Source organism: Raphanus sativus, chromosome 5 (assembly GCF_000801105.2).
Source record: "Raphanus sativus cultivar WK10039 chromosome 5, ASM80110v3, whole genome shotgun sequence".
Taxonomy (NCBI): domain Eukaryota; kingdom Viridiplantae; phylum Streptophyta; class Magnoliopsida; order Brassicales; family Brassicaceae; genus Raphanus; species Raphanus sativus.
Window position 1 is genome coordinate 9,341,329 of NC_079515.1, and position 27,042 is coordinate 9,368,370.

General features: G+C 34.9%; 4 protein-coding genes and 2 long non-coding RNA genes across 9 annotated transcripts; all 6 read right to left on the reverse strand.

The window, feature by feature from the left end:
• Nucleotides 1–584: 584 nt before the first annotated feature.
• On the reverse strand, nt 585–3,290 carry LOC108862522 (uncharacterized). The gene is made up of 9 exons (XM_018636679.2): nt 2,882–3,290; nt 2,453–2,620; nt 2,250–2,352; nt 1,839–1,918; nt 1,670–1,747; nt 1,442–1,533; nt 1,257–1,368; nt 1,044–1,169; nt 585–941 (listed from the first exon to the last, which is right to left on the reverse strand). Exons 1-9 carry the CDS (start codon nt 3,170–3,172, stop codon nt 825–827), a joined length of 1,167 nt encoding a protein of 388 aa, XP_018492181.1. The 5' UTR covers nt 3,173–3,290; the 3' UTR covers nt 585–824.
• A 1,334-nt stretch (nt 3,291–4,624) lies between these two features.
• Nucleotides 4,625–7,026, reverse strand: LOC130512722 (uncharacterized). The gene is made up of 5 exons (XR_008946307.1): nt 6,676–7,026; nt 6,481–6,577; nt 6,286–6,320; nt 5,650–5,708; nt 4,625–4,827 (listed from the first exon to the last, which is right to left on the reverse strand). It is a non-coding gene; the product is annotated as an uncharacterized LOC130512722 (long non-coding RNA).
• A 3,367-nt stretch (nt 7,027–10,393) lies between these two features.
• LOC130512721 (uncharacterized) lies at nt 10,394–12,366 on the reverse strand. 4 transcript variants are annotated; one of them, XR_008946305.1, is made up of 5 exons: nt 11,937–12,366; nt 11,676–11,833; nt 11,058–11,346; nt 10,708–10,990; nt 10,394–10,617 (listed from the first exon to the last, which is right to left on the reverse strand). It is a non-coding gene; the product is annotated as an uncharacterized LOC130512721 (long non-coding RNA). The 4 variants fall into 4 exon arrangements; XR_008946306.1 differs by having other exon boundaries at nt 11,058–11,150; nt 11,937–12,361; XR_008946303.1 differs by having other exon boundaries at nt 10,708–11,346.
• Nucleotides 12,367–18,976: 6,610 nt separating this feature from the next.
• On the reverse strand, nt 18,977–19,660 carry LOC130494831 (glycine-rich protein 2-like). The gene has a single exon (XM_056985636.1). The coding sequence runs from the start codon at nt 19,658–19,660 to the stop codon at nt 18,977–18,979; it is 684 nt and encodes a 227-aa protein (XP_056841616.1).
• A 1,624-nt stretch (nt 19,661–21,284) lies between these two features.
• On the reverse strand, nt 21,285–22,365 carry LOC108862524 (B-box zinc finger protein 32). Its single transcript, XM_018636681.2, has one exon. It carries the CDS (start codon nt 22,254–22,256, stop codon nt 21,534–21,536), a length of 723 nt encoding a protein of 240 aa, XP_018492183.1. The 5' UTR covers nt 22,257–22,365; the 3' UTR covers nt 21,285–21,533.
• Nucleotides 22,366–22,715: 350 nt separating this feature from the next.
• LOC108862521 (mannosyl-oligosaccharide 1,2-alpha-mannosidase MNS2) lies at nt 22,716–26,392 on the reverse strand. Its single transcript, XM_018636677.2, has 14 exons — nt 25,992–26,392; nt 25,816–25,863; nt 25,562–25,729; nt 25,331–25,443; nt 25,072–25,137; nt 24,753–24,924; nt 24,586–24,675; nt 24,301–24,425; nt 24,157–24,222; nt 23,924–24,032; nt 23,745–23,846; nt 23,567–23,647; nt 23,310–23,480; nt 22,716–23,218 (listed from the first exon to the last, which is right to left on the reverse strand). The coding sequence occupies exons 1-14, from the start codon at nt 26,169–26,171 to the stop codon at nt 22,967–22,969; spliced, it is 1,743 nt and encodes a 580-aa protein (XP_018492179.1). The 5' UTR covers nt 26,172–26,392; the 3' UTR covers nt 22,716–22,966.
• Between the last annotated feature and the right edge of the window lie 650 nt (nt 26,393–27,042).

Consider the following 27,042-nt stretch of genomic DNA (forward strand, 5'->3'; position numbering starts at 1 on the left):
AGTATCTCTTTTCACATGGTTAATAGAGTTGCGTTGCATTGTAAATTTGACATGGATACTATTCGATCGGTGTCTTGTTCCATCCACATCCAAATGCACAGTTTTCAAAAATCGGTTCATGTGATCAAGTTATCAAGAAACTAAGGTTCACAGAAGAATGTTTATAATAATTCAACATGTGTATTTGGTAATAATCATTGTAAAAAATATAAGTCACTGCTAGAAAGAAAGAAAATAAAAAAGATTTCACACCAAGACCAGTGACATATAACAGAGATGAAAGAAAATTACATCTCTAATTTGGCTAAAATACGGGAAAAGATTTAAGCAAACCTGTCAAGAAATATAAGCTTTACTAATCTGCATTTTGAGGGTAACAAAAACCTACCAGCACTTTTCAAGATAACTTCGAATCACCAAGAAAATAGAGTTACTTGCGTGACAAGAGAATTAATTCTGCACCACAATATATGTCGTATTGGTGAACAAAAAGAAATCAATCTTCCTTCAACAAGTATAAAATCGTGACTTGGCATGCAAGACTACCATTGCCAACTGGATTCCACGATGTTGTAGTCGTTGCATAACCAATAAATGGACCCAAACTTTCTTATTAAACTCAGATTTCAACCTGTTATTTCAAGATTATCGTGTTTACCCCCCATTTCGTAACACTATAAAATAAAATAGAGGGCGAAATAGATAGAGAAACTACAAAACCTTAGTGAAAGATGTCAAAAAGAGGAAACAAACAACATTCTAAAGACCCAATCTTCTAGAGAAAAAGGTGTTTTGTCATTTCTGCAAATTCCATGATCTTTTGGTCATTTCTGGAAATAGTTTAGCTTCACCTTCTCCATCACCTTCCATAGTGCAGCTTTAGCTTCTTCTAGCGTTTCAACACCATGACCTTCCTCAAAGGGCAGCCTTTGTACGTTGAACTGCAACAAAACAAAAAAAACATAGAGACGAGTAAGCTGACAAGCAACTGTGCATGATCATGAATCAACTAGGCTTAATTGTTAAATTAATGTTTATATTACCTGGGCACCCTGACGAACCCGTACATCTATCCCTTTGCTATCTATAGAGATGAGAGCAGCATCGTCTACCTCTGATTCAGAAGACAGTAGCTCTCTAAGCGGCTTTGAGAAGATGGCATTTAGTTCCTACAACAAGTTAAAAAAAAAAAAAGTAAGAGCCTACTTCAATTTACCAAAGAAGAAGAAAGTTTATTGAATCTGAAAAAAAAGCACCTTGAGGTTGTGCTCTCCACCATCGACGGCTATCTTATCTGGCTGTAAAGCCTCATACTCTTTGACATCAACCCATGCGACCGTGCCAAACCCTCCAATGAAATATATATCACTGCCAATATTCACGTTTGAATACAGAGTTGATAAGTAGAGAATAGGAGGTGGCATGAGTTAAGAAACAAAACCTTATGTTCTGCATTCTAAAATAGTGAAAGTTTCCCCATTGCTCTGAAAGCCCGTGCGGGTGCTTTGCAATATATTGCTTATGTGCCCACTCCTACCAACACGCCACAACCAGAGATATCACGACACATTAATCGCACATACATATGTTTTTTAGCAAGTGAGATTCATGTACAGTCAACGCATAAATTGAAAAGAAACAAAGGTTAACAATTAATTTAGATGCTCACCTGTTCATCTTCTGACAATGGGTAGACATCACCAAATAATGTCACTCTTGCATTCGATAGGCCACTCCATCCAGGTATCTGCCAGCCAAATCACACCATATTACAGAACAAAAGAGAGAAAAGAAAACCGTTTTGTCTTTTGTAGTTTGAATACAGTAGCCAATATTACCTGAACAACGAGACTGCATCTAGGTTCAGCCAATAGATTTCGTGTGTGGATGGCCAACGGTGAAAATAAAAAGATTGGATCTGGAAACAAAAATAATTTATAAGCCGTATAAGAAAACACAAGACAAGTTAAATGTACTAATCCAACATTCCCTTCAATACCATCCAAACGCACAAAAAAAACACCGATCTTACATGTATAATGAGATTTGAAGAAGAAAACATAAATTGATTTCACTTTCCTCCTATTCGTTCACACAAGAAGAACGAAATCAAGATACAATTTTTTATAGAGTGGGAGGAAGTTTAATACTTATGAATCAATTGTCCACTAGTAAGTCACTAAAGTCACATTCTAAAGAACATCTCAGCATACAAAGAAAGTGAGAGAGAGAGAGATAGTGTGACTTACGCCCCATACGATCAGGTGCAAAATCCACCAAAGACCCAAATGGGTAACCTTCCCTACGGTGGTGCATTTTAGACATCACTGTGCATAGATGAGCAAACCTAGCCTTGAATCATTTAAGAAAGAAAACAAGAACTTATCATCTTTCTCATCAAAGCAAAAAAAAAATGAACTCCAGAACAATCTTAAGGGGCGAATCTTTTTACCTGCTCCAGCAAGTTCCTTACAGCCAAAGAAGGCCTAGGCAACGCATGAGCTGATGTTGCATTCTGAACTCCACCAGATATGGGAGTTCTAAAAAGCCCACCTCTGTTCCCAGCACCCTGTGGAAGTGCAAGAGATGACTCCACATCTATTACACTCTCAATCTTTTCCTTCACACAACATAAAAGAAAAAGAAGCTATTAGCCTTATGTGCCAAAGCTACAACCTTTACACCAATACAAACTCTGCATCATATCCAGAACTAGCTCAAGAGTACCCATGACAAGAACGGTAATAAAGTATTAAACTTTTCATGACAATACACCTAATAATCACAAGACAAAGAGACAAGGAGTAGCCAATACAAAAGAATCCCACGGACCCACGACAAGAATTGTAATAAAGTATTCAACTTTGTCCCTTGAGGGTACCTGTGATAAAGAGAAGATGTCTCTAGGAAAGAAGCCAAACCCATTGCTTTCGCCGAGATTCTCTTCACCTTCGCTTGGTGTGTCGTTGTGTAAGAGAGCTTGTATCCGAAGGCCGTGGCTTGATCCATCTCTGATTCTCAGCTTGGGGATTCTAAGCTTTGGTGGCGAATTACAGAGCCAGCACGAAGACTGGGATGAAGCTACGAGTGGCAGGGAAGGTTTGAAGAAGAGATGCTTTGTCCTCGGGATAGGATTAGAGATGTATGATGATGAAGTAGAGAGAGCTTCCATGGTTAGGTGGAGATTTTGGCTTCAAGTGTTTGCGATCTTTCTTTCTTTCAGTGTGGCAGTGGAGATTCGTCAGGCGCCTTTATTGAGAGTAAAGCTTATAGGAATTAGGACTTTTCCTGAGTAGGGTTTTTTTGATTATATACAAAATAAAGTGTTTTTTTCTTTTTTATTTTACTTTATCTTTTTGTTGTTGTCAAAGATAGGGGTTGAAGGAACTACTCAGTTTTTAATTTATGTGATAACCTTAAGCAAACAAAAAGAGCTATTTATTTCAGGTTATACATAAGTATTTATTTTCAAATTGATTATTAGTTTTCTTCTATTAGGATAAATAAGAAAGATGATCTATTTTAACGCAAACCTCGTATCACACAAAGGATAATGATTATGAAATCAGTTTATAAAATCTATTATTATTGATAACAACAGTAGTCAGTAGTTATTGGAAATATAATTTTAATTACTCTCTATATGAGACTGTTTAGAAAAATAAATGAATTTGGAATTTCTTTTATGTAAATCATGATTTAGTTTTCTTTTTGTGTCACGTGGAAGTTATTTCATTACCTAAGACACGAGATATATGAGTTACAAGCTTACACGCATACTGCTAATTAAGTTGTCTTTTTTTTACAATTGTCTTTCCCTCACAATTTTATTAGTTCGAAACCGGTTTAGCTCATGAACACATACCTGATACCCAGCTTCAGATTCAGGTTAAGACTCGACATCATCACTAGAAGAGTAGCAGAGCGGTGCCTCCATTGTAAAAAATGAAGCTTTGTCTTATGGCAGCAGCATGGCCATCTTGGACTCTATAAAGATCCTGTTCAAAAAAAAAAACCTTTTTAATAATCTGAAATAATTTATATGTTTTTCTGTATCTTTTATATTTTCATATTCACTATTTTGAGTGGAAGAAACCTCTTTTTGTTTTTAATAAAAAACTTATGAAAAGGACCTCTTTGAAACTCTGATTTTTTCAGTCTTTTTTTCTTTTGACGTTTTTTTATCCACAATCAGGATTCATTACCTATAAAATAATAAATAGAACAATAAAATTTGGATAGTGGTCAGACAAAAATCTGTACACTCTTGATTTGGTTAGACAAGAACTTGGAAACTCTTCTTTTTTCTTCTCGACAGAAACTTGAAGACAAAAACTTTTCTTTCTTTGTGTTTACAATTTTTCTAGAAAAGTTGGTGAAAATTATATATTTCTCTCCCAATATATAATCACAAATCAATACTATTAATTCATGAACCTTTTTATGAAATTACCCCTACTTTCCTTTGGCATATTACTTTTTGTGCCATCAGATTTGCCTTAAAATTAGAAATCATTAAGGGTAGATTAGGAATAGAAAAAAAGACCACCAAAGCTCCCACAAATCACGCCATTAAATTATATTTGTAACAATGTCTATATTTATGCCAATTAGTTCTTTACTATCCAACTAAATGTAACTTTTACATATATGACAAGATAATAAGTTTCCATCGTTACAGAAATATGTTGCAACTAATTAACACATTGACATGTTATATCTATATATTGCTCTGTTATGAAAGGAACTAATCCTTAATTAGATTAATAGCTGTTTCCAAAAAGGTTTCCCAAACGTTAAGCAAATACACAGCCGGTTAGACATAACCTGCAAAACAATATATAGTCCAAGTATCATTTGGTTTTATATGTGTAAATAATTTGTAAAAACCGTGATGTGAGTAATCAGCTTATAACTTAAGTACCAGTTATACAAAAAAAAATTTGAAGATTACTTTAACTCCCTAACGAAACCCTAATTACCCTATTTGATATTGGGTTTGTTTTGAATAATTAACATATGAAATATTTTACAATCAATGGTATCCTAACCTTTTAGATCATTTATTTAATCAATTTTCATAAATATGAGCAATTAAACCTTAAATACAAAACCAAACCCATCCCAAAAATCTCGCATAGCATCTAATTTGTTATTAACCAAAATATCCATCTTCAAATATTTAACTATCGCTAGAAAAATATTTACAAACTCAAATATAAAACCTCCACATCCAAAACTTCGCATAGCATATTTATATTTTCTTAAATTAAAAAATTACAGACTCAAAATAGAAAACCACCACATCGAAAATTTCGCAGATACGTACATAAAAAGAATATTCAGATTGTAGACCGAAATATCCTCTTTAACAATTATAACTTGGATTATTTGAAGAGCCTTATCATCCAACAACCAAAATATCATAACTCCTAACTATTGAATTAGTTTTAAAATAACATCAGTTAGTTCAAATCTTAACTAAACGAAAATATATTGCACAAATTCAAATCTAATTGCCTTTTTTACAAAAAAAAAAATCAGATCTAATTGCACCTTATATATAACCACTGTAATCAACCATAATCCTAACAATCAACATTTATTTTCTTAACATCGAAAATGAGTAGAGTGCATAAAGTTTCTTACCTTTCCCAGCTGAAATCTTACAGAATCGATTGGTCCATCCAGGTGAAAGTACTCCACACCTGGAAGCAAACAAAAGCAGGCTTTGGTGAAAAACTTGAAATCGTGTTCGCTGACAAGAGGTAAACTTAAATCATTTTCGTTTAGTTTGATATTCATAGTGCTCCTAACGTGACATGACCTCTATTTTGCAGGGTGACAAAATTCAAGCAACATGTAAATGCATGTTTTGATAAGTATGGGGAGTAAATGTGTTGTGGGTGAGTGGAAGAACATTAGCAACTTCTCTGTGACAGACGCAAAGGGTCATTACCAAACAACAAAACATACAAAGAAGATAACATTTATCAATCTCACAAAGATATCTGATTGTGATTATCACAACAAAGATATGTTTCTTTCTTTGATGGATTTTGAAAAAGTTTTGAGTGGAAAAGAAAACACCAGATTCTTGATTGGTAAGATTATTATATTATATATAGATGTTTATATGTTAATATACAGAGTGAAAGCATACCGTCTATTATATATTGTCTCGAACACCTCTGAAACCATCTTAATATATAGAGGAGAATTCATCGTACTAATATCAAGATCTTTAGAAAAACATTAAAAAGAGTCAGATCCTTTTTAGTGTACCTTCGTTTGACCATGTTTCACTCGATCTCCCTTTTCTGTATGTCCAAAAAAAATTGAACGGAATTACTCGCGATTCCGACATGTAAAATAACAAAGTACATAATAAAAAGGGTTAGATTCAAGATTTATTTACTTATTAATCTGTCTCAGTCAACGTACTCATACAGATAAAGATAAATGATGAAATATATTTACCTGAATAGATAGGAAATCTGGAACCGGGGTGTCCGAGCTTGGTTTCTACTAAAAAAACTACTTTTTTAAGATCCTCTTTGGACACATGCAACTATATCTGAAAAGTAATATTAGCAGGTTTGATTTCAATAATATTTACTTATTATACTATCTCAGTGAACATACAAATACATATCAACATAAAACTTTATTTACCTGAATAGATAAGAAATACAAGATCCGAAGTGTCCGATCTTGGTTTGTATTACCCCTATGACTTTATTTTTTAAGATCCTCTTCGGGCATAAACCAAAAACAACAGATTCTCATCTGATTAAGCAGATTTATCATGTGAGAACACATGCAACCGTATCTGCAAAGTTAAAAGCATTAAGTTTTAGTTCGAAAATAAAGTTTTTATGAGCGTAAGATCTATGATCATCAACAAACAAAAAAAGGGATTTGTGTTATCGGTGATGATGGATCGTTTGATCCGATTAATTTGGGGAGAAAAGGGAAGATTTTTTTTTGAGTTGGAAGAGATTCTCGAAAAACAGAAAGACAACTTTCTATTTTGTTGGTTGATACTTAAACATTTTTGGGCTTGGGCTATAGAAAACATAATTTGGTCGTTTATTTGTAAGCCCACAATAATTCTTATTCAATTTTGAAGCCATGATTTTATTTTTCTTACAGCATTTTTGTAAACATAAATTTTGGATACTTTTGTTCTTACTAAAAAATGGCTACTTGAAATATTAACTTTTAAAAATCCTTCTTAATTTATATTTTAAGTGTCACTTTAAACTAAAAATAGAAATAGTTTCTAGGAAGTTATTATATATTGTAAGAGTTTTAAGTACTACTAGATTTTGACCCGCCCTTTAGAGGGCGGGATAAAGGGCGGGATAATCGTTTTGTTCTAAATTTATGCTTTTATTCAATTTTTCATAAGTGTGTTTAGGCATGAATATCTGGATTGAGATCGATTGTCGTTAATAAATTTGGTTTGGTCCAACATATATATATATCAACTACGATAACGTATAATCTTACCGACAGATTGCGTGGCAAGCAACCGTTAAGAGGGCGGGTATGTTTCCTTTGGACGGACGGGATTTGTTTCCTGTAAAGTTTAAACATCAAACATTGTATAATTTGGTTTTGAAGTATAATCTATACTATTATAACGATGCGTAATACTAATTCGAGTTACACGTTTTAGATTGTAACTCATGTTTTGATAATATACCGAGTTAAATAGTTGAGATTTTAATTTATGTTTTGAGAAAGTGACAATGGCGGATATGTTTCTTTGGCAAATTTATGTTTGTATATATTATGTGTTTCAACATAAAATGTATATCAAGTGTTTTAATGATTTATGTTAGAAGTTGTTTTTTAGGTTTATATTGGTTTTCATATATACAAAATGTTAGTATTGTGAATGGTTGAAAAAAAAATCATTTGATTAGAGAATAAGTTATTTTAAAGTTTTATATTTGTATTTCAAAAAACTTATTCTCTTTGGTTATTTATGATAAGTTTGTATTTTACTTATGTTTAGATCTAAAACTTAATTATAAGATGTTAAAAAAATTGAAAACTTTGCTTTGGTAAATTTTTATTATGTAAAAAATTTAATAATAATATCTTCTTTAATTTACATATATATATATATTCATATGAGATAATTAAATAATATTATAGATGAAAAAAGAGGTTGATGAATATGAGATATTTAAATAATAATATAAATAAACTAAATTTTTAATAAACATAGTCAATATTTAAATTATACTTGAAAATAAAAACCTTAGTTTACAATGGGGTTTGATGAATTGTTTTTTTAATATTGGGTTTAAGCAAAATGAGTCTTAAGCCCATGAGTTATATTAAAAAAATCCCATAAGTTATATTCTATGTAACACAAACCAAAGTCGATTCCGATCGTTGTTCATAAAAAAAAAGTCTTCTACGATCTATGCCGATTCAGCGACCAAAACCGGAGGACACCGCGGATTCGTTGCTCTCCAATATGAACATGTTCTCTTTTCTATCTTTGTTCTTTTACGAATTCATATGTCAACTGCGTATTTATTTGTCTTTGGCTTTAACTGGTGACCATTAAAATAGGAATATGAATGAGTAGGAAAAAAATTGCAGGAACAAAATAAAAGAAATGAAAAGAAAAATTTATTACTTTTGTTTTTGTTACACATAACAAAAATTCTTCATAAATGGTGTAATTTTTAAGGAATAGATAGGAATTGGTCATTACCATTATTCATAAATGATGTAATTTTTAAGGAACGCATAGGAATTGGTCATTCTTTTTGATTCCTTATATCACCGGTTAGAGCTTTTTTGTTTAATATTTTAGTAGAAATTAAATCTGTTTGTTAAATATTCTTGTTTCCTAATTATTATTTCAGGTTAGATATTTGAGACAAAACATCACGATTTACCAAACAGAGACCGATTTAAAACAAAAATACATGGACGCGGCAAAGAAGAATTGATAAAGAAAGGGCCATGGAAAGCCGAAGAAGACGAAGTGTTCATCAAAGATACGGTCCGCGTGAGTGGAGCTCAATTCAATCCAAAGGTCTTCTTCAACGCACCGGGAAATCATGCCGTCTCCGTTGGTTCAACATACTCCGCCCAATCTCAAAAAGTATACAACTTAATCCAATCCATGGTTTTTTTATTATTCTTCTTCAGTCTTTGTTTTGTTTGCCTAAACTTTATATGTCTTTTAATAGGTGGTTATTCTTGGCGGATGAAGAGAGAATGGTGATCGAATTGCAGGAGGAGTTTGATAATCAGTTATAGCAATCCAAAACGTCAAACAAATGAATTCCTTAAGAGGAAGACAGGTATTTTGAAAATTTTAAATAAAGAAAAAATATATTTCTGTTTGTTACCTTGGATTTTTCATTTTTCAGTTGTGTGTGTGTGTGTGTTTTAGTTTCAGAGATTTGCTTTGGTCGAGTTTGATCTTGTTGATAATTAACATTTGAGTTCGGCTCCCACTTTTGGCTAATTTTAAATAGTTCAGTTAAAATTCATTTTGGATAAAATAACGGATAAATAGGATAAATTTAATTTTTTGAATAAAATATATTCAAGTGATTCAGTTCTATCAAGAAATTAGGATACTTTTAAATATTACAGATAAAAAATAATAGAGTAACCTAGTTTTTGGGCAGTTCGATTTATAAATAATATTTTTAGACTATTTGATAACTTTAAAACTAAATATAATTAATATTTTTAGATATATAAAATGTGTTTGAGATATTCGGATACCCATTTGATTCTTGGTTTGATTTTAGTTTTTCTATTTTAGAGATGTAAGAACCATTCAGATATTTTGTTAAATTGATTCGGTTCTGTTTCTGTTAGACTTTGATTCTCGATTTATATCCTGAAGCTTAATTATATATATATATATATATATATATATATATGTATTTTATATTTGATAAATAATTGATTTAGACTTATTTTTAATTATGGAGTGTATAAACAAAATATTAAGACTGATATCATTTTTTAAATAATAAATATACTTATTTATCTATATATTTATTTATTTTGAATTTTGTTAGTTTAATATTTTAATAAATAAATAAATATTTAAAATTCAAAATAAAAAATTTAAAATAGTTTAAAAGGAATTTTCAAATTTCACAATAATTATCTATTTATTTTAAATAATATAAGGTTGTAACCAATTTTAGACACCAGTTGGATCCAATTTTGTGATTCTACCTTAATAATATTGATTTTTACACCCATTTCAAAATATGGATTTAATTATTTTTGTCAGAAATTTTAATTAAAAATTAAAATATATACATGCTTTATATATTATTTTTTTCAGTGTGGGTACGTTCTCTTGGCCACATATAAAAATACAAAGGTATATAAACATTGACTTATTTTTTATATTAAATTCTGTTTTCCCTTTTATTTCTAAGCTGGAAATACATAAGCAGAGAAAGAGAATTATGTACAAACACTAATATCTCATCCGCCATCAGTTTGTTATTTGAATTCTGGATACCTCGCTTCACGGCAATCTTTGCAATCAAACTTTTCTCCCAGGGCTTAAGTATAGCGTTGCCAATTCTTAGTGATTCCTGTTCCTACCTGTAAAGTGCATATTTCAAGTCAAAAATTTTGGCACACGAAACAGAACCCTCCGAGAAAAATGTAAGTAGGAATTAGAAAGCATCTTACCAAGAGCAAAATGGCAAGGGAGAGTTTTATAGGAAGAAGCCTGAAATGTGTTTTTTAACCGGGAATCGTATGAGGTAGTAAGTCAGCGCTCACCGGAATCACACCAGTACCCCACCACTCGTGAAAACGTGAGCCTAAGCTGTTTAATAGACTGTTAAACTCAGATTCTTCTTCTGTCATACTCTCCTTGCGAATCGGGTTCTTGACAATCGGATCTTTGATTTCCGGAGGTGCGTTTAGACTACTTGGCATTTTGTTGCTTTAATGCCAGCTGAAGATACATCTGGAACAAAAAAAAAGAGTTTCTTCAGGTCTGGCAATTTGATTAGAGATCGCAGAAGGAGTCACACCCATGATAAACCACCATCACGCTTCCTGCTCTCCATATCACCCTTCCACCAGTTCGACGCTGCTCAGGAATCAGTTTGACGCTGCTCATTAAGCTGATCAAAAAGCATCAGTACATATAATAAAGTCCAAGTTTCAAAGCAAGAACACTTATACTTATTAGCTGGAAATACATAAGCAGAGAAAAAGAATTATGGAGAATAAAAGGTGTGACAGGACCCTCCACAGAAGTCTTTTCTCCAGGGTCAAATAAACAGACAACAGGGTTAATGTTTGGCTTCCTTAAAATATCTGAGACAAATAAGGTACTCATTACTAATGATTCATCAGCATATCAATTTGGGAAGACAAAGAAACTATTTTCTGTAAAGACATTGCAGAAACATAAAAAGCTTAAACTTTGAGCTCTTTAAAGATGGGTGAAGATAACCGTTCACTGAGAATAAAACAGAGTAATTGAAACGAAATCGGAATAAGTACGATACGAACCCAATACGCAAGAAGAAACCCAGACAGTGGAAGCAAGAACAAAACCATACAATGAAAGAAATTGGGATCTTAGCAAAATCAAGTGTTGGGGTTTCCAAAATAAAACTCAATTCGGGCAAAGAAGTATATACCTAGTCATTGGCTTCTTATTGACATCAATCTTCTCCTTCATCTCGATTGATTCGCCTCCTCTCCTAGCCCGAAAATCAGCAGCGACCATGACAACTCAGAAGAAAAAAGCGGGTGTGGTTGTTCCTTCCGCAGGCTTCACAATCTGTACAGCTTCTTACTAAACTCATCAAAATGAAACCCAGAAAAAAAAACTAAAATCAACAACACATATTGCTTATCGGATGAACACAAAAGAATCGCATCAAAGAAATAAAACTCACATATGATGTTCGGGAGATCAGTGGAGGATAGAATAGAAAAATCATCAAGCATATTTTTGCCAATCGTAGGAATGGAAGTTTCAAAGCATTTGTATCAAGCTTCATCTGTATAATCTTCGAAAAACCACGGTTGAAAGTGGTACAAAATCAAACTAAATAGATGTCGTTTAGTATTATTAGGGATTTCAGGTAATATGTCGTTCAGTATTATTAGGGATTTAGGGTATATTCGATTACTTTGAATGTATTACGAAAATAAAAAGAATTACATAGCTATCACATATGTGTTTCTGTTTGAATAAAAAAAATTACAAAAATACTGATTTTAATTAAAAACATAGCTTAAAAATAATACAGTGGCAAAAAATGGTAAATATTGTTGAAACAGGAGGGCACCTAAAAAAAGGGCCTTCTGTTTTAATAGTATTGATTGATTTTTCGTTATTAAAATCAAATATCCCAATCAAACCATGGACAAAACTAATTAACCCAAAATCTAACCTATAATTTCTAAATTATCGAACGGTTCTGATATATCTTTAATAGGAAAAAGAGCACGATCGAACCGAAATCAAAAATCAAAAAGAAAAAACATTAAAACTTAACCGTATAATAAATTTAAATGAATAACCTCTAAGAGAACAAACATAAAAATTACAAAAAAATCAAGAAAATGTGTTATCGATACTATCGAAACAAGAATATGACATATTGATATAGGTGTGGTCCAACTATTTTAATACAATTATTAAAATTTCTTAACGATCATTTACAAAAAAAAATATTATACGATGAAAAACACAAATATAAAAATTAAATTTCTAGAAAATATAAAACATAAAATATACCCGCCCTTTTAAGGGCGGGTCAAAATCTAGTTAATATTAATTTCCAAAACATAATCAAATTAGAATATTATTCTAAAATTACATCTAATATTAGAACAAACACCACAACTATTTCTTTTTACTTTCCAAAATATACAATCGATATAAATGCTTACTTCCAAACTTATTGCATTTTTTGTTGGTTATGTTAACAAAATCAAATTTGTAATTTATATTTATATTTATTGGTTAATAAATACGAAAATTAAATTTAAACATAGCTATGTGATTTTTTTGATAAATATATGATTTTATATTTATAACTATTTCTAAAACAAAAAAAATTACAAACCCTCAAAATTTTGGATCATGTTTGATTCTCCACTTGCACGTGCAAAAAGATGGTCTTAGACTGCAAATTTTGAGAAAATTAATAAGTCATATTTTATTAATTTTTATATGACATGTTTTTTGTCTAAATGTTAAGCTTTTTTTTATATGACATTAAGAGCATCATTCAGTAGTATTTACAAATATGTCATATAATACTATAGATAATAATCTGATAAGCTGATACTTGGTGTTTTTGCTGATTTCTAATCTGTGTTTTAAGTATTTTATAGAGTCAAAGTATATATTTTGGTGTCTTTTCGTGCTATTTTGGCGTTTTTACTAATTTCTAATCTGCGGTTTAAGTAATTTTATCGAGTCAAAGCATATATTTTGGTGTGTGTTAATTGGTGTTTTTGAAGGTTTAAGTCTATTTAGAATAAAATAGATAGAATTGAATAAAAAATAAAGATGAAAATTATTTATGTGCATCATAAGTTATTAATGGATGGAGATTTTCCACAATGTAATTGAAATATACAGATTTTTAAATTATCTCGGATTAGTATTTACAAATATGGAGGTTTTCTCTAGAATTTGAGTTTTCTCTTTTTAGAAAAGAAATCTATAAAAATCCATTCAAATATTTTGGTGTCTTTTGGTGATATTTTGGCGTTTTTACTAATTTCTAGTCTGCAATTTGAGTAATTTTATCGAGTAAAAACATATATTTGGTGTTTTTCGGTGTGTTAATTGATGTTTCTGAAGGTTTAAGCCTATTTAGAACTTTGGTGTTTTTTTTGGTGTGTTAATTAATGTTTCTGAAGGTTTAAGTCTATTTAGAACAAAATAGATAGAATTGAATAAAAAATAAAGATGAAAATTATACAGGTGCATCATAAATTATTAATGGATGGAGATTTTCCACAGTGCAATTGAAATATACAGATTTTTAAATTCTCTAGGATTAGTATTTTTCTCTCAAATTTGAATCTTATATTTTGTTTAGGATTAATATTTTCTCTCAAGTTTGAATTTTGTATCTTTTAACAAAAAAATATACAAATTCATTCAAATCCTTAATGAAATCAAATATATTAGCAAATTCATATGATTGAATAACATTTGATGTGGAAGCACCCTAGTCTAATAGTTAAAGTCTAAAGACTTCTACATCCAGATCTGGGGTTTGACTCCCAGACTATATAATTTATTGCAGATTAACTCAAATCCAGATTTCAAAGTCTTGGAGATAGCGAAATTTATTAGACAACTATGCAGATTATAGAAGCAATGATTACAAGGGATTTTCAACATAATGTAAATAAATCTGGTCGGACGTAGATCTTCATAGGACGTAGATCTTCATAGGACGGTTCACATGATGCAGTTAAGTGTATATTTTCATAAAATAGGTAATATTCTCGGTTGTTGAATCGTGTATAATCTTCCTGATAATTGTAATATCATAATGAATCAGCGTTAAAAAAAAATTGATTTGAATTATAATTTATAGATCATTAAACCAATAACCTATGATTTTAATAAGGATTGTGAAATCATAGATCCAATAACACTAGATTTAGTTTAGATTTGAAAATCCACTAAAATCCACTAAAATCCACTATGTAACATACTAAGTTACTAACATAGCAGTGATAAAACCAAAAATTTCGACCAATATTATGTTTTTGTTCTAATCCTAGTGTTCTTGCTTAAGAACTAATCGAACCAGAGAGAGAGAGAGAGAGAGAGATCGGATGCTTTGTTTGTGAAAGAATGAGATGTGTTGTCTTATTCCATGAGTAATGAGTTCCTTATATAGGATTACATAGCTTGAAGACCAAGTCTAAAAACTTGGAGTAGGGAACAAGAAACTTAGAGTAGGGAACAAGTAAATCTAGAACATTCCATACTAGACATCACACAATATTCATAACACTTCCCCTTGATGTCCATTATGTGTGTAAGATGCTATCTCGTTAAAAACCGAGATTGTAATGCCATAACCGTCTAGAGTTTGTAATGCGTTTGGAATACTGCCTCGTTAAAACCTTTCCATGGTAAACCCAAAAACCCAATGTGGTAAAAACGGGAAGCCATGGATAGGAAAAAGAGTACAGCCGCATTACTTCCCCTGAAGTGAACATCACTGAAGGCTTCTCAGTGATCGCATACCAATATGCTGCATAAGCTTCCTGAGCGTGCATGTTGGTAATGCCTTAGTGAAGAGGTCGGCTGAGTTCTCGCTTGATCTGACTTGGAGTACCTTGACCTCTCCTTCCTTCTGTAGATCATGGGTGAAGAAGAACTTGGGGAGAACGTGCTTAGTCTTGTCACCCTTGATGTATCCATCCTTGAGCTGAGCTATGCAGGCCGCATTGTCTTCATAAAGAATGGTCGGCTCGTCTTTACCATCCGTGATTCCACATGCTGTCCGAATATGGTGTGTCATGAGTCTCAACCAGACACACTCTCTACTTGCTTCATGGATCGCCAATATCTCCGAGTGATTGGATGATGTGGCTGATATAGTCTGCTTGACTGATCTCCATGAAATGGCCGTGCCTCCATATGTGAAAACATAGCCGGTTTGGGACTTAGCACTGTGTGGGTCGGATTGGTAACCTGCATCAGCAAAACCAACCAAATCTTCTTTGTTTTGGTTAGCATAAAACAATCCTACATCCTTAGTTCCTTGTAGGTATCTTAGGATGTGTTTGATCAAATTCCAATGCCTCATGGTCGGACATGAACTGAATCTGGACAATAGGCTCACAGCAAAACATATGTCCGGCCTAGTATGTGTAGTTAAGTACATCAAGGCGCCAATGGCACTAAGGTAAGGGTACTCTGGACCAAGTACCTCTTCATCCTTGGCCTTGGGTCTAAATGGATCAGTGTCTAGACCAAGGGATCTCACAACCATGGGACTACTAAGTGGATGACACTTATCCATATTGAACCTTTTAAGAAGCTTTTCTGTATAGGTCTTTTGGTGCACAAGGATTCCATCCTTAAGATGTTCAATCTGTAGTCCCAGACAAAACTTAGTCTTTCCCAAATCTTTCATCTCAAATTCTTTCTTGAGATACTCAACTGTTTGGGAAATCTCTTTGGCCGTTCCAAGTATGTTTAGGTCATCAACATACACAGCTATGATCACATAGCCTTGGCCGGATTTCTTAATGAATATACATGGGCTTACTTGATCATTCTTGTAGCCTTCTTTCAGTAAGTACTCACTCAATCTGTTGTACCACATTCGACCAGATTGTTTCAATCCATACAAAGCTTTGTTTAGCTTAATGCAATGTTGTTCTCGAGAACCTTTAGCATTCTTAGGTATTTCAATACCTTCTGGTACTTTCATGTATATGTCATTGTCCAGTGGTCCATAAAGATATGCGGTTACTACATCCATTAACCGTAAATCAAGATTTTCTCTTATGGCCAGACTTATAAGGAATCTGAATGTTGTTGCATCCACCACGGGAGAATAAGTCTCCTCATAATCGATTCCTGGTCTCTGTGAGAATCCTTGTGCAACAAGTCGGGCTTTATACCTCACGACTTCACCATTCTCATTTCTCTTTCTCACAAAGACCCATTTGTATCCCACTGGTTTTATATTATGTGGTGTTAGGAGTATTGATCCAAAAACACCTCTCTTCTTGAAAGAGTTTAACTCCACGTTTATGGCTTCTTTCCACTTAAGCCAATCTTTTCTTTGCATGCATTCATAAATAGACGTGGGTTCTAGATCCTCATCATCTTCAATGATCTCAAGTGCTACATGATATGCAAATAAATCACTTATGTCGACATGTTTTCTGTTCCATTGTTTTCCAGACATGATATAATTTATAGAGATCTCTTCATTGTCAGGAAGTTCAGGATCCTGAGTTTTGGCGTCCCAAATCTCATTAGATACCTTAGCAGCCGGACCAATGGTCATGTCTGTGGATTCTGGTACGTCTGGACCATGTCCGGACGTTGGTTCGTCCACGTCCCGGAGCCTTGGGACGGTCGGATCGACCACATCGACCAGATCCATCTTCCCCTCGACCACGGTTGGTCTTGCACCTTTCTTATTTATGCGAGGGTTCTTATCTTTGGAACCAATTGGTCTACCACGTTTCAGACGTGCCATAGACTCTGTAGCAACTTGGTTTTGTCCCTTCTGGACATCAATTCTTATTGGTGCATTAGCAGCTGGTATGTATGACTTGGTCATTCTATTTGGGTCAGCAAAGGAATCTGGCAATTTATTAGCTAGCTCTTGCAGATGTATAATATTTTGAACTTCAAGATCACATGCTTGAGTTCGAGGATCTTGCCATGCTTGGGATGTATGATTCCATGTAATTTCTTTTACCAGCTTGCTATTATTTCCTCCCAATGTTGGATACTCAGATTCCACAAAGTGGCAATCTGCATACCTGGCCTTAAACAAATCACCCGTGGTTGGCTCAAGGTATTTTATAATTGAAGGAGAATCATATCCAACATATATTCCCATCATTCTCTGAGCTCCCATCTTTGTTCTTTGTGGTGGAGCTATTGGATAATAAACAGCACATCCAAAAGTCTTAAGATGGGAGATGTCTGGCTCTCGACCCATGAGGAGCTGGGATGGTGAATATCTATGCTCACTAGATGGTCTGATGCGTATTAATTCCGCAGCATGCAACACTGCATGTCCCCAAGCTGTGATTGGAAGATTACTTTTCATGAGTAAAGGTCTAGCAATCATCTGAATCCTTTTGATAAAGGACTCGGCTAGACCGTTCTGTGTATGGACATGTGCCACGGAGTGTTCAACTGCCACCCCCATGGACATACAGTACTCATAAAAGGCTTGGGAAGTGAATTCACCAGCATTATCAAGACGTATAGTCTTCAAAGGAAAGTCTGGAAAGTGTGCTTTCAATCTGATGATTTGAGCAAGTAGTCTAGCTAAGGCTAGATTTCGTGTGGATAATAAACACACATGGGACCATCTTGTGGATGCATCAACTAGTACCATGAAGTACCTAAACGTCCCACTAGGTGGGTGTATTGGTCCACAGATGTCACCTTGTATTCTTTCCAGAAAACCTATGGTTTCCTTTGTCACTTTGACTGGTGATGGTCGGACTATGAGTTTTCCTTGTGCACAAGGCACACATGTATGGATCTTAGGAACAACTTGTCTACCTTTAAGGTTATGACCATTAGAATTTAGGATAAGTCTACGCATCATAGATGTTCCGGGATGCCCTAACCGGTCGTGCCACAAGTTGAAATTCTCTTTGAATTCCTTGCTTATCATAGCATTGGCTTCGACCACACTGATCTGAGCACAGTAAAGACCAGTGGATATAGCTGGTATTGTCTCCAAGACCTTCTTATGGTCTTGGACGAATTCATAAATATTTAAGAATTCTTTGGCTCCTTCTCCAACAGTTTCAATATGAAGACCATTCTTGCGAATGTCTTTAAAGCTCAACAGGCTTCTTTTAGAGTTTGGAGAATACAATGCCTCATCTATTTCTAGATGTGTTCCATTTGGTAATAGAACATAGGCTTGGCCGTGGCCTTTTATTAGTGGTGATACACCAGCTATTGTGTTCACATTGGCATCTTTCAATGTTAGATCAACAAAGAATTTCTTATCCTTAAAAATCGTGTGGCTTGATCCACTGTCAACGACAAGTGTGTCCATACTTCCTTTCATTCTAGACAATAAAAATATAATCTGAATCATTCATATTATTATTGAAAATGAAAGTAAACATAGTTTATTCTTAAAATAAAATATAGAATGCAAAAGCACTTAAAAAATTCTTAAAGCCTAAAAACACCAAAAGCATTCAAACACAAATCGTTTGATGCATCACATTATTCAATTGGGTCATCATTCAGCATAGTGAGTATGTCTGAAGTCTCAAAATCCATGAGGTCGTCCTTGTCATGATCAAAATCGTCCTCACCATCCTTGTACACCATGTGTGCTTCCGGATTCTTGCCCTTGAGACTCTCTTGATAGAGGTCGACCAGATGCTTGGCTGTGCGGCAATTCTTTGCCCAATGATTCATCATTCCGCATCTATGGCAAGGTGAGCTTGTAGGATTCTGTGGTTTTGAAGATGTCCCATTGCCTTTGCTTTTGCCATGCCCATTATTGGACTGGTTTGGACGGTCATAAGGGGTGTTACGCCCTTTGCCATAGCCACCACGTCCACGTCCTCGCCCTTGACCCCCACGACCGCGTCCTCTTCCATATGAGGAACTGCGGCCCTTTTGGTCATACCGGACATGGTTGGCTTCAGCACCGTCATTAGGCTCATGTGAGGCATGATGTGCCTCAGGGACAGGCTTAGATCCAGGTGGTCTAAGCTCACTATTCTTCAAGAGCAGCTCATTGTTCTGTTCTGCAAGCAATAGACATGAGATGAGCTCACTATAGGTCTGAAAACCTTTCTGTCTGTATTGTTGCTGAAGCAACATATTGCTTGAGGACATTGTCTGGAAAGTCTTTTCCAACAACTGCTTATCAGTTACAATCTCGCCACATAGCCTCATCTTTGAGACTATTTTAAACAAGGCTGAGTTGTAATCATTCACAGACTTAAAGTCTTGAATCCTGAGATGAGTCCACTCATAGGTGGCACCCGGAAGAATCAAAGTCTTCTGGTGGTCATACCTCATCTTAAGCTCTTTCCATAACTCGTATGGATCACTTACTGTGAGGTATTGAGCTTTTAAGCTCTCTTCAATGTGATGACGGATGATCATGAGGGTTTGAGAGTTCTCTTTCTTAGTAGCTTTGTTCTGGGGAACGATGCACTGCTCTAGGCCTTTGGCTCCAAGAGAGATCTCAACGTCTAATGCCCATTGGAGATAATTGTCACCCCTCACACTTAGAGGTGCAAAGTCCAAGTTTGTGATTTTGGCCATCTGAAAATAAAAATCAGATTGTTTAGGTCTTTTAGAAAATTTTATTTTCTTATAATTCATCCATCAACTTGCTTTTAAAAATAAGATGGATAAGAGCATGGTCTTGGTCGTACCTAGGGTACACTTCATTGACTCATGCAGCCTGTGGGCTAGCTGTACCGGAAGGTATCTCATCGACCAATACGGCCTGTGGTCTAGTCGTACCGGAAGTTACACATCATCGACCATGGTCTATCATTGACCTTATTGTCTAGCCATACTAAGTAGTATGGATCATTGATTAAAAATTCAAGATCTAACCACACAATGGTGTGGATCATTGATCAAAAAAATGTGGAAACATAAGACTAATTTTGTTTTAGACATATAGCGTATCATCCTTTAATAAGGGGTATCACTTGTTGTCTTATACAAAATGAAAGTCATGTTATTACATGCTTGAAATTTTCTTATGATTTAAATTTCCTTTTAATCTGATATTAACTTTAAGGATTAGATTTTAAAGATTCAAATCAGATTTTAAGTTTTGGTTAAACATATACTTATGTTTTGATTTAGACATATAGCGTGTCATCCTTAAAAAGGGGTATCGCTTGTTGTCTAATACAAAACTAAAGTTATGAGGGATTTTAGGGTTTTGAGATCCGAAATTTTAGGGTTTAGGTTTAGAACTTCGGATCTGATCAAATATGATCTAATAGAGTTTATAAGATTTTATAAAATCGATTTATAAGTTTTTAAACAAGAACTAGATCAACTTTTAAAATCGGATTCAAAAATAAGAAAGATGAAACCGAAAACAAAACTTGAGCTGTAAGTAAAAATTAGGGTTTTGAGATCTAACATTTTACTTTGCCGATTCTTCTCCTTGGTTCCTTTCTTAGAAACCTTAATCAATCAAACAAAGAAAGGATTCAAAGTATGATTAGTTTAAGATCTAAGAAACAACTGAATGTAAAAGATCTTAGAAATAGAAGTGGTTGGCGGCGGCTAGGGTTTATGATGGTCTCCGAGTTGGTTGATCTTGAGCAAGATCGTGCTGATAACGTGTTCTAATCCTAGTGTTCTTGCTTAAGAACTAATCGAACCAGAGAGAGAGAGAGAGAGAGATCGGATGCTTTGTTTGTGAAAGAATGAGATGTGTTGTCTTATTCCATGAGTAATGAGTTCCTTATATAGGATTATATAGTTTGAAGACCAAGTCTAAAAACTTGGAGTAGGGAACAAGAAACTTAGAGTAGGGAACAAGTAAATCTAGAACATTCCATACTAGACATCACACAATATTCATAACAGTTTTTCTTTTCTTTTCTTTAAATTCGGTTGAATATTAAACCCAATCATTATAGGAAGGGAACTTGAAGAACAATTTCTCCACACTAGTAAAGAATTTTCTAAACGCGGTTGAAAACCATTTTAAACGTTTGGAAAGAAAAACCAACACGTCGATGGAAACTTGTATATCATCACTAACACTAAAAGGCCTAGGGGACCCACGTTACATATTCTCACCCCATCCTTCCTCCGAGTCGACGCGCCACCGTCTAAGCTGCATCGTCACTGCACGCGCCAGCTTGCTTTCGACAGCTCGAATCATTCCAGCTGCAACCCCGCTCACATCCGCCACCTTCTTTAGACTCGGCCACGACGTCACCGTATCACGCGAGTTCCTAACGCCGAACCAAAACGCCGCCGCTAAAATCACCTTGGTCGGCTTCTCAACGGCCAGAGCGAGAGACGCCAACGAAACGACCCCGTTTCTCGAATCTCCCTTTATTCCCAACTCATCGCACCATTTCACCAAAACGCCATCCGCAGCAACGGCCTCCACTCTCTTTTCCTTCCCTCGCGATGATGTCTTCGTCGACGACGACGGCTCGGAGCTTGAGACACGATCCAGCGACGAGCAGCAAGAAGATGATCCCGAAGACGATCCGCCCCCGCAGCGGCAGGTTATCCTCGGAGGCCAAGGAGAAAGAGGACCGGAGACGAGATCTCCGGTGAGGGATTTGCAGTCAGGGCAGATGATGCGGCGAACATGGCGGGAGAATAAGATGTTAGAGGCGTGGAACTTCGCGTCGCAGGAGCGGCAGAGGAAAGCGGAGTCTGCCGCGCAGTGGAGTTCGGCTCCTGCACCACACAGCTCACACGATTTCACCATCTTCTCGTCTGTAATGTTGATGGAAGAGGATGATAGATGTTTAGTTGGACTATGGTTCATGGTTTTGATGTATTATATAGTAGTGGGTGGCTATTATTTTCCCTCTTTCACAATTCTTACAAAAAAATAATGATATATGTATATATTTTTTTTTCGATGGAGATTGTGGCTTGGAGAATTGACGTGTGGAGAGGTTTTGAGGCTGGTGATATCTGTGGTTATTGCTTTTAAACCGTTGCACTCGCCTCCGTGTCATTTTCTTCCTCTCCTTCTGGCGTGACGTGGAGACTTAGTCAACACAACTAAAGTCTAGTTTTTTGACATGTCTTTGGTGTCATTGCACTTTGTTTTGTTTCCATTCATATTTTCTGCGTTGTTTCAACACTTAACTAGTTTTTTTTTTGTTTCTTTCAGTTATCTGAAGTTTCCTAATACATAGTTTGACTAAAAGACAGGAAAATAATAAAGATATTTAAGCTGAAAAATATCTTTTAATTGTTTCCTCTGATAAAAAAAACATGAAAAAATAAATACTCTTTAATTTTCATATTCTAATGGTGTAAAACACAAGGCAAACCTGTTTTATTTGGCCCCCCAAGTTTGTATAACAAAGTGTCTATCTTGAAATCTTTTTAAAAATGGTTCCTTCACTAAAGCAACAAACCAAATTGCCATTGGTCAGTTCAGAAATTTCCACTGAACCACACACACCTATTAATCACAATGCAAGGATTCACACTGTGATCTCTCAAGTGAGCGAGCGGGCGTGCTTACTTGTTTGTCATCCGACCAATCCGCCTCTGACGTAATCTAATTGTTGGCTTGCGTTGCTGCACGGCGGTGGATTGTCCGAGATTGACCTGATCATTCCAGGGCACAATCTTAAGTGGATGAGCTTCTGTGTTGAATACCCACTCGTCCAAGGGAATAACCGTTGTGGGGGAGAAGAGGAGATAGAGATACTTGAGCGTCTCAGCAAGGAAGAAACTTTGCATCTTGTTGTCCTTCACTCCTGTATTAACCTGGAAAGAAAATGGAAGAGAATCTACCATCAGATTATAATGCATCAGATTAAACTTAATATTAATGTCTCATTAGGGAGAGCTAGCTTACATCCTTCAAACCGACATATCCAGACTCTATGCGAGAGTTCTTCTCAAACGCTTCAAATATATTCCATCCCCAATCTTGATATGTCTTGTTGCCAGTCAACCTCCAGAGGTAAAACAGTGATTCCACAGTTTCTGGTCTCAGGATGTTCCACGACGTTCCAACACTCATGTCCTGAATCATCATCATCATCATGTTTGTGTGTGATTGTATACTAAACAACAAATGTAAAGCATAAACCAAAGAAGCAAAGGACATACACTTCCAGAGTTGAAGAAATAATTCTCCCCAGCCAGTTTTGTTGGTGTTAATTCGTAAAAGTTATAACATGTCCATGCAAGCTGGCAGATTAGTCGGAAAAATAGAGATGAAGGCTTGAGTTCAAACATCATAAAACTGTTTATGACCAGAGGTCACTAACGGCGCCATAGGTTTTACCTCTTCAGCAAGTGAGAGAAACTTCTTTGCTTCAGCAGGATCATCATATCCAAATGCTCCTAAAGCCAACATTCCAGGAGCAAAGCAAGCCAATTCATCCATCTGAATATAGATGAGAAAGAAACATGAGAAACTAGCAACCTATCACAATGGCAAACAATAAACAGACACGAGCATACCTTGTCGGACAAAGAGTTTCCATTCTTCTCGCAAATATATGTAAACGACGAAGGTGTTGATTTCTTAACCAAGCTTACCAGACCATTCATTGATTTCTCCCACATATCTCTGGTACCAACATCTCAACACATATCAGCACTAAATAAGGAAACTACAATACCAGTAAAGAAATGAGGAACATAAGAGATATCATGTGAGGACGTCAGCAAAGAGAAAAGAGAAAAAAACTTACCTATAGTGTTTCACTGATAGAGTTTTGCTCCCAAACACCCAAACTTTAAGCAAATATTCGTAAAAGCTGTATGCACAAAATATTAGCAAGTCACATATCAAACCAAAGCAAAACCAGAAGTTGGGGAAGTTGGGGGAAAAAGACCTGTCTCCCATAGCACCAAATGTTATGGTAGAGTGCGATGGATTAGCTGTCTCGGGACTTATATAAATTGGAACCAAACCATCATCAGGGAAGTTCTTATTTAGTACTGAAATAACCTTTTCTACCTGAGACGCAGAGTTACAAACAAGTCAGCCACCCATTGAGTTGCTAATTATTTATAACAAAATAATGCACCTAATCAGTAATATCAAAATATCTATAAACATCAAAATATCATTCTAATAGGCACATGTATATGATGAGGCAAGTAACAGAGAAACGCACCTTTTGTTGATATTTTGGGTCCCCGGTCCTCTGGGAAAGGGCAATAAATTCGAGCTGTTCAGTACCAGAATCTGCAAGAATACTGTCTCCCTAGTACAAGAAAGAAGTAAACAAATCAACTAAACCTTTATTATAGGCCACATTAGTTTGCTGCATGTAGGACTTACCCCTGCCCATGTAGGATTGTGAGCATTTCCATGTCTCAGGTTGATAAAGTTATATGGTATACCCGATGGAGTGTCCCATGCTGGCAATAATCTGTCTGCTATATCCTTTGCCTTATCAAGGAAAATTTTATCCCCAGAAAGATCATACGAACTTAGTAGCCCTCCCACCACTCTGAGAGCCAAAGAAAGAGAAAAGATATAAGGCGCAGATGCAACCACATGTTCTTTTAAGTGCAACCCAACACATAACCTAAAACAAGATGACACTTATTACTACTACAGGTAAGAAAAACAACAAGGTAAACCTGTTCAATGCAACCTTATAGTTGTCTCGAACATACTGGCGTCATAATCCTTATCGAAATCTAATGAGGTTGCAACCCACCTGCAAATGAAACACAATAATAAACAAAATGTAGGCTGGAAAAGATGAAGAGAGAAAGTTTTGGGAGTTGGAAAGAGCAGAAACATGATTCATTAATTACATCCAGAAAAAAAATATATAACAATTTTACAAATCATGGCTAGAAAGAGATCTTCCTAGAAAATGATGGAGGGGATGGAAAAGATGTACTCACTCTCTGGCTTTCTGAAACTGCTCGTCAAGACCCATTATGTAGAGTGTATCTAATGCATCTATCATAGTTGCTCCCAGGCCACCAAAGCTGTCAACGCCATCTTTTGTCTGGGGCTGATAGTGCAAAAACAAAAAAAACAAAAAAAAACAAAAGAAACAAGATCAGTGACATATATCTATTCCAAGCAGAAACTGTTGTCATTTGTCAATCAACAAAAAAGATAAGCTGTACCTGAAGCTCATCTTGTCCCCAGGCATACTTTTCATAAGAACTCCAAGCATGAAGCATTGCTTCTTTCACTCTCTGCATTCTTTGGGCATCAACCGGATCTTCCTGGACATCCTTCAATGTACTATTCACAGACACATCCTCCGAGACAACGCTTTTCACATCTTCTAACTATCAGAAATATAATTAATAAATTTGAGAGCTTTACAAAAAGGTTTTCCCAACATCGAAATAAGCTCTTAAGTCAGGTGTGTTACCAACAGCTGCAATCGCAGAACTTCTTCATTTAACTTGGAAACTTCAAGCTGCAACACATACAAAGGTAACGGTACATTACACTTCACATATAAAAGTCCTCTTTCTTTTCAATAACTTAGAGCCACTATAAATTGAGCAATGGTGGTCGAGAGCTATCTCTCCCTCCCTTCCCTACCTGGTAATCACGGGAAAGAGAATGACGATCCCAAAGGACCATGGAAACGGAGAGGAAGAGGAAGAAAAGAAGAGCAAGACGCCTAGGCCTTCTGAGATAATAAGCTGGGTTGAAGTATTTCCATATCCCATGATGATGATGATGATGACTACTACTCACCACAGCCTTACTCCTCGCCATTACCGCAAGAAGATCAGATCTCGTTACTTCCCTATCTAACAAGAACTGGTGATCAAAAAGGAGATCCGTGAGTAGAACGAAATGAGGAACAGATCGGGATCTGAGGAAAGATAAGGAAAAAAAACTTATGTCGGAGATCCGACGGTAAGGTTAGGAGAATAGAGTGTTCGGAAAGAATGTTATGTCTTTATTCTAAAAAGCTAGACACAACAAATGTGGGGGAAAGAGAAATGATTCGAGGCTAACCGCTGATTTTACATTGTGTGAAAATTCGTTATTCTCGTCAAATTTCAGTGGTGGAGGCTTTCTCTGATTGGTTCTTTTTAAGGATTTACAGCCAGGTAACAAGAGACAGGGAAAACACCAAACAATTATTTAATGAATCACAATAATCGAATCTTGTAAGACCACATCAATCTAGATAGAGAGGAACAGAGAACCAAACCGTGTTACTAGAAATTAAAAAAATTGAAAAAAGAATTTGAATTAAAAAATAATAAAAAAAGTTTGATCAAAAGCGTATTATTCAAAAATAACAAAAAGTTTTCATTTTTAATTATTTATTTTAATTATTATGCATATTTAAATATCTATAAAGTAAGGATGAAAATATATTTTTTTGCCTAAAACTTTTCAGGTTATTTTCTTCTTCAAATAAAGTTCGGTGAAAAACCTATTTTATAAACATTTGAGAGAATTACCCTTAATCATATTATAAAATACACATATCATAATCATATATGATCTATATAAGCCTATTTCAAATTTTGTAATCGAGAAATACTGTAAAAGTTCACTATTATTTTATCAATAAATGTATAACTAATCATATTCTAAATTATATATATATATATATAATATGTATATTAAA